Source organism: Camelus dromedarius, chromosome 5 (genome assembly GCF_036321535.1).
Source record: "Camelus dromedarius isolate mCamDro1 chromosome 5, mCamDro1.pat, whole genome shotgun sequence".
NCBI lineage: Eukaryota > Metazoa > Chordata > Mammalia > Artiodactyla > Camelidae > Camelus > Camelus dromedarius.
The window spans coordinates 92,550,062-92,557,121 of record NC_087440.1 but is presented as its reverse complement, the minus strand read 5'-3'; the positions used below and the strand labels follow the sequence as shown (position 1 = coordinate 92,557,121).

At 47.1% G+C, this 7,060-nt stretch overlaps 1 protein-coding gene across 16 annotated transcripts in view; it reads right to left on the bottom strand.

Annotated features, from left to right (window-relative positions):
* The window catches only part of KLC1 (kinesin light chain 1), a 52,257-nt gene that overhangs the window by 7,168 nt on the left and 38,029 nt on the right, over window positions 1-7,060 (bottom strand). For 4 of the 16 annotated variants that reach the window (XM_064486293.1, XM_064486290.1, XM_064486294.1 and 1 more), the window contains exon 13: window positions 3,706-3,836. The exons of 3 other annotated variants lie outside the window; for them this stretch is intronic. In XM_064486293.1, coding sequence (XP_064342363.1) covers window positions 3,706-3,836 — 131 coding nt within the window. Of the gene's footprint in view, window positions 1-101; window positions 211-3,705; window positions 3,837-4,620; window positions 5,332-6,009; window positions 6,061-7,060 lie in introns of those variants that run through there. 9 more of the 16 variants (XM_031454405.2, XM_064486288.1, XM_064486287.1 and 6 more) reach the window with 4 other exon arrangements.

The window sequence follows — 7,060 nt, the reverse complement described above, 5'->3', positions numbered from 1 at the left end:
GAACATTCGCATAATTCAGACAGTTAATGGAGAATACAGAAGTGTCATCATGACGTGGCTCTAGTGAAGTGGCCGTGGTGCCAAGGAAGGGCCCAGCTGACCTGCTCCCGGCAGCGAGGGTGTGGGCGGGGCCGGCTCCTTACTTGGAAATGGTCTTCGGCTGCCTTGCCACCCACGTTAAGGACACTCAGAGAGCTGGCGCGCTTCATGCTGCAACCAGACGGTGGACATGCAAGGACAAGCCGTCAGCATACAGTCAACCAGGAGTGGGAAGCAGAGCAAAGCCGTCCCTCAAAGGCCTGTCACCACAGGGGGCCTGAGTGTCCCTGGCGGAGCGCGGGCCTTATCTCCCTCGGGCTAGGCTGTCCACCCAGTTCTCAACACGGACACCCAGGTCCAACTGTATTTAGCACCCAGTAGAAAAAGGTGCAGTTTCTCTGCGTCTTCCTCAGCAAAATGTTTGTCCTAAAGAACCACATGTAAACCCCAAGTGTTATTACAGCTTCACTTTGTACAGCCTGGCTGCTCTAGGAGCCGAGAGGCTCTGCGGACGCAGCCCACTGACTCAGCCTCGCGAGGGGCTCCAGGAAGGAACTGGACCAGCCAGGTGTCTCATCACCTCCGTGACTGCACTGCACGGTGACCCTAGGCTCACAATTAAGGGCAAATCATAGATATAGTCTATATTTTATGTTTTTGTATATTAAAACTAGGGAGACATTTTTTATTTGTAAAATAAACTGAGGCTAATATTTCTCTGCTTAGAAACCAAAATTTAAAACAAATTTCATGGTTTTAAAGAAATATTGTGATCCATACACATATTTATTTTTTTCTCCCATTTGACACCTTTAAAATAATGAAATAAGCTACAGATTACCTATAACCTAAACTTGAATTATGCATATCCTAAAATTACCTTACTGCCACCACAGATGCCCTCCAACACAAGTCACCTTAGCTTTTAAGGCTAAAAATAACCGATGTGAAGGATTATTTTTAAATGTTTACAGCAGAATCTGTGATTCTGAACTTGAACTACTAGGGCACAAGCAGGGACCACTGTTACTCATTCTACCAGCTGGGCCCGGCTGCAAGGCCGGGGCCCTGGTCAGAGACACACACAAGGCACTCTGGCCGCAGGGATGGAAGGCCTGGCTCAAGCCCGCACGTCGGCCAGCACCATGGGCACAGCACCAGGCAAGGGGTGGACACCTACTGAGCTCCCCCTGAGCGACCGGCCCCCAAAACAAAGATCTTGATCTACTTACTCCCTTCCCCAACCAGGGCGAAACGAGAGCGCCCCGTGCACCCCATACAGCGCACTGGGCCCCAGCAGGCTCCTCCCGATCCGGAACCCCTCAGGAACAGAGGACAAAATTGAACCAAATCGCAGGTGAAGTACAGTCTGGCATATTTAATTATTCAATTAATTGGCCAGGTAACTTCTTCTAAGGAAGCTACACAACCCTTGTCCTCAAACTCCCTTTTCCCTACAAGATGAAAGAACAATCTGCCCTGTCAACACTGCTTCCAAATCATATCCACACTTTTCCACTTACACCTGTGGTGGAGCCCACTGACTCCACGGAGTCTGGGAGCTGCTGGCAGCTCTGATCTTACAACGTGGTCCCTGCCAGCCGCACTGCTGGCCTTGCTAGAACTTGCTAGAAAGGCAAACTCACCCCCGCAGACCCCAGCACCAGAGACTCTGGGTGGGGCCACACAGTCTGTCACAAACCCTCTGGCAGGTGCTGAAGAATGCCCAAGTTTGAGAGCGATTTTTAATTTTAAAAATGTTACTCTTACCTGGAAAGATGACTCTGTTTATGCGTTGTATGAGATACAATTTCTAAATTATTTAGTTTTCCAAAAAGTTCAGTAGGGTATCATCCAAATACCGTCCATGAAGAACGTTAGTATATGCAAGCGCGGGTCTGTTTTACACCAGGTCTGGCCAGCAAAGTCTTAGTGCTGTGAACGTGCCACACTGGGGAGTGTTCACACAGTTACATCACGTACAGACAGGAAGACATGGAAGAAACAGAAACTGCGAGCTCTGTCACATGGGAAGGCAGGTCCCGCGTCATGGGGCTCAGTGCCAGAATCGGAGTTTGCATTCGAAAAGCAAAGCTTTCCAACACCCGGAACCTCGAATGAGCAGCGCACGTCTGCCTCAGAGGGGTGAGTGATGGCCAGTACAGACTGACCACACGCCCTGTTCAGATGCCCAGAATGCTGAGAGAAGGTTTGCTCTTTCCAAACTCAGAGCGCCAGACAGTACACTATCATTTTAGTCCTGGGAACTTGTAAACACTTTAAAGCCGGAGTCACCTGAGAGCCTCCTTCCCTCAGGACGGGTTCACCTGTCTCTCAGGCAGGACAGCACCCTGTGCTGGGCCTCATGTGCTGCAAATGCAGCGTCTTCCAGGGCCTCACGGCCAATAGCTACAGAGCTTACAAAGCACCTTCTGCACAAACGGGGCTGGAGACACCCCTGAGAAGGAGGGCAGTGGCCACCCATAAAAATTAAGTCGTTCCTCTTGCCTGAGAAGCCATCAATCAGGAAACATGTTCATCCAACACAGAGAGCCACCCAGGGCACAGAGTTGGGAGCAGGCCTGGCCTCTGCCCCTGCAAGGAGCTGGCCCAGGGGCGCCGGCTAACACCGCAGGGCTCAGGGGCCAGACCCTACCTGACATCAAGAGGGCTAGGACTGGACATGCCTTGAGAACAGCAGAGGAAACAACTGAAAAGGCACACAGCTTTAATGCTACCGAAGTGCCACCCAGAGCTCAGTCTCACAGTCCTCAGACGTTAGACATTAGAATTCTTCCAGAACTTAGAGTGAGATAGCTTTTAAAGTAGAGTTATACCAGGAATCAATCTTTACAAAGGAGGTGCTGTTTCAGGGAGGTAGAGCTTCACAGAACAGCTGACAAAGCAGTGCTTCTGTGAGAAGTGCATCCAAAAACAGGAAGCCATTTTCACCAGAAACAACTCAGAAACCAGAGCAGTTTGTTAGCACCCTAACAGAAAAGCAGTGAGCCCTTCCTCTGATGCAGCTTAGAAAAAACAGAGTATCTCAGAACCAAATTCCTTTAACAGCCTAAATGTTACTGTTCAAAAGACCCTAAAAGACTCATGACTGAAACCTGTTTAACACATGCTAAAGCTAAGGTCTTTTAGAATCTCCTGAAGAAACCTGTTATAATAGAAGTCTCGACGTTGTAATCCTTCTATTTAGGATCATTTTTCTTCCTGTAGTTAATACCTATGTGATAAGATTTAGTATAACCATAGCTAGCACTTGATTTTAAAAGAACAAAATTTTAAAGGATTTAAACGAACGCTAACTTAGAAAATAAATAATGCCTGTTTAGAGTAAACACGTTAATATGCCCAGTGTTTTAATATTAAGCTTCGACTTTTCGCTGCTAAGGCTTTCTCTGCAACGTAATGGAATCAAAGAGCTCCGCAAGCTTCTTTCAAAGGCATTGGCCCTTCTTGCCTCTAAGAGGAAGTTTCACAATTGTTTCTCAACCTGTCCTGGGAAAAGACTGGACTGAAACTACTAAACCTTTCCATTGCTAAAATACGGGCAGCGGGCTGGCGTGTTTTTTCTGAAGCTCTGGAGCAGAGGTGGCCGTCAGGCGGGGCGGCGGGGCGGCGGGGCAGCGGCGGGGCGGGGCTGGAGATAGTTACCCGGGGTTCTTTGGCTCACTCTCTCGGGAACTTCCTCCCTTCAGCTTCCTAACCAGCTTCTCGCTGCTGCGTTTAATTGAAGCCCGGAGTTTGCTAAAGGAACCACTGCGTTTTAAAGATCCAGTGCCGTCCTGAAAAAAACGTGAACAAATGTGAAGCTACAGATGCTCCCCCCCCAGCCCCCAAGGGGCAAAGCTGAGCGCAAACAAGGTTCCACACTGCGGCTTATCTGCTAGTCTGTGACTTGCTGGTAATGTGCAGTCCCTGTCAAATTAGCCGTGACATTTTTGACATAACTAGAACAAATAATCCTAAAATTTGCTGGTAATATGATTTCTATGGAAATTACCAATTTGCCGTTATATAAATACACTTCAAAAAGAAATCTATCCATTTTAAATTTCATTCAAGACAATCCAATGATCATGAAAACTTTTGAACATGAAGCTCATTCAAACAAAAGTAATAAGATCCCCAAAGGAAAATTAACCATATTATTATTGTTTTGAAAGAAAAGATACCCAAAAAGTCTCAAGAAAACTAAAGCAGTTTCTAGGAATATCACCAAAATCAAATTCCATGTTTAATAAATGCAGGAGCATCTGATGGTCCATATAGCTGTACAGGACCCAAAACATTTACATCTGACACAGGCAACTTCCTCTTAATAACTTCCTCTAAATGCAACAGATGTACAGTTTCTTCAGTAAGTTTTAGAGGACAGTTTTATTAAATGTGGATTATAAATGTGGTTGGAAGTTTAAATAAAATGCTCATTCTATACCAATAACCAAAACCCCTCAGACATCTTGTAGGAAGCACAAGGAGTGCCCAGCTTTCATTACAGCTGATTCAGACATAAGTGAGACACTCAGCAGTATCTGGATGTGAAAATCAAAACACAGAGTGAAAAAATGTGTACACAGCAACTTTTATTCTCAGAATGAATCTTAGTAAGATTAACAGGAGCCCCATTCCTTCTAGAAGCCAGAGCAATGCTGCATTCCATGGAAAGAGTGAGGAGTTCTACCAAGCAGACAGACACCGAGACACAGGTCAGTTGGAGTGAGTTTATTAGAAGTTAGAAAGACACAAATACACAAATCACTGAACACTTAAAAGATTAGTAGAGAAAAGCAGAGTTGCCAAAATTCCACACAGACTACACAGCCAGTTCTACTTGAGCATGATCCGAAGGGGCCAGGCCTGGAGCCGGGCCAGGTCCCCAGGACGGGAGCAGCACATGCCCTGGGCTCACAGCCGAGCGGGCGTCACGTCACCATCATGCCACTGCAGTAACACCGGGGGAGACCTCTAACTACCTTCTATCAAAGTGAACAGCTATCCTCTTAAGTTTTAAACTCATGTAGTACACAGTAAATGGATTTTATTAATACAGTTTATATTACTAAGTACATATCTGGCAAAGCTACATGTATACAGAGATAAGGAACCCCCCAAAAAGAACAGCAGCACCGAAAGGAGCAGCCAGTCACAGAGGTGCAGCTCTGACAAGAATCCTAGGGGACTGCTAGACACAGCGGTCAGCACTGGAGAGAGGAGAGAAGCTGGAGGAGGTGCCGCCCTCATGCAGGAGACAGTGAGTGTCACACAAGGCAGCTAGGCCTGTTAGACAGAAACGGAGAGAGAGAGCCCAGGTGAGACTTGGGAGGCAAGAGTCAGTTTCCCACTTAGCACAGCTCAGCTTACAGTATTTCTAGGTCACAAAACCTCAGCAGCATTGTGAATTCTTTAGTATTTGGAACTACCTTCTGCTTGCTTCTGTCAGCCCAGGATAAAACAGGGACTGGGCCTCGTGTTACCTTTTACACTGTCTAGACTAACCACTCCTCACCACCCTCAAGATAAAATGCAGCGTGTTTGGAGCACGGACTAGCACTGTGCCGGAAGCCTCCTCAATGCGAGGACAAAAGGGCTTCAAGTGACTGTATGTAAAGGAGATTCTGCAACGAGAACCAGCCCTAGTGACCAACAGACAGACTGCCGTGCACGGGAGGCGTGCGCTCACTCAAGCTGTCACTGAATCAGAGGCCCTTCTAGACCCCTGAACTATCAGCTTCTCTCTGAAAAGCGCTGACGTGGTAGACGTTTCAGAAATTGTAGAAACCGCTGACTGTAAAAGTCTACAGCACATTTTTAACATGCAGTTGATAATCCAAAGCAAAATTAACTAGAAAAGGCATCCACAGCAGCAGCGCATCTGGGTCCTGGCAGACGGGAAAGCCGACGGCCTCGCCCAGAAGCCCCGCGCGGCGGGGACCTTAGCCGCCCGCGCTGACTCACCATGCGACGCTGAGCAAGTCATTTAACCAGCCCGAGCTTCATCTTTCTCATCTTTAAAATGGAAAAATAAAACTTGTTACCAACTCCCCACGAGTGCCGGGAGGACAAGAAAACACAAGTTCTTGCTGCTCTTCAGAAAAGAATGTCAAAATGTTTAACATAATTCTACAAATAGTACTACTCCTGCTGTTCAGTTCAAAATCCAGTGCTGCACTACCACAGCGCTCCTTGTGATATTCCTGCACTAGACGCTCAGCAGAATACAGAAGAGCAGTTTCACTCAGATTCTAAACGTTATTTCTTGTTTTTTGCACACACGCACGCGCACACGCACACACGCACACTCTCTCTCTCTCCCCCCCACCCCTCTCCCCACCCCCCACCCCCAACAACGGGCTTGGGAGCAGCACGTGGTCCCGGGGACACTGGATCAGGTCTGCCCACCCTCCCTGCTCTCGCCAGCTGGGACCCTCGCCTGTGAGAACCAGCAGGAAGGACAGGACAAACCCACCAAACCAGGGGGATTTCTACTCAGTACAGGCTTTAGAGGCGGGGAGTTTCACTCCATTTCAACACATCTTCATACTGTCATGAATTATTTACATCAAAACAGTGGGCTTCTGAACAGAAGCTAAGAGTATGATGTATTAGTTAAGAGCTACACAGCGGTAATTAGCATCTACGGATTGCAGGTGATTTGGTGGTTTTTAATTTTTTTCTTTGGTATATTCTAGTTGGCTTCCTAATACAATTTTTTAAAAATAAAAATTAAGCTATTTATAATTAACAGTATTATTTTATTCCCCAGTAATCCAGGAAGAGTTCAGTGTATTAAAAGCTTTTAGGGAAAAAACTAGCACAGGAAACAAAAGGAAAAGAATGGGGACATGGGGGTGGGCCTACTTCCAAAGGACCCCAGTAGATACTGGCACCCCGAAACAAAAAGTCTAGTGTAGATGAAGGCTGACTTTGGGACCTTGGGTTCTACTCAGAATGTGAGGGGAGTCTTGTGTCCTGGTGTCCTGGTGGGACCACTGCAAATACAACTCCC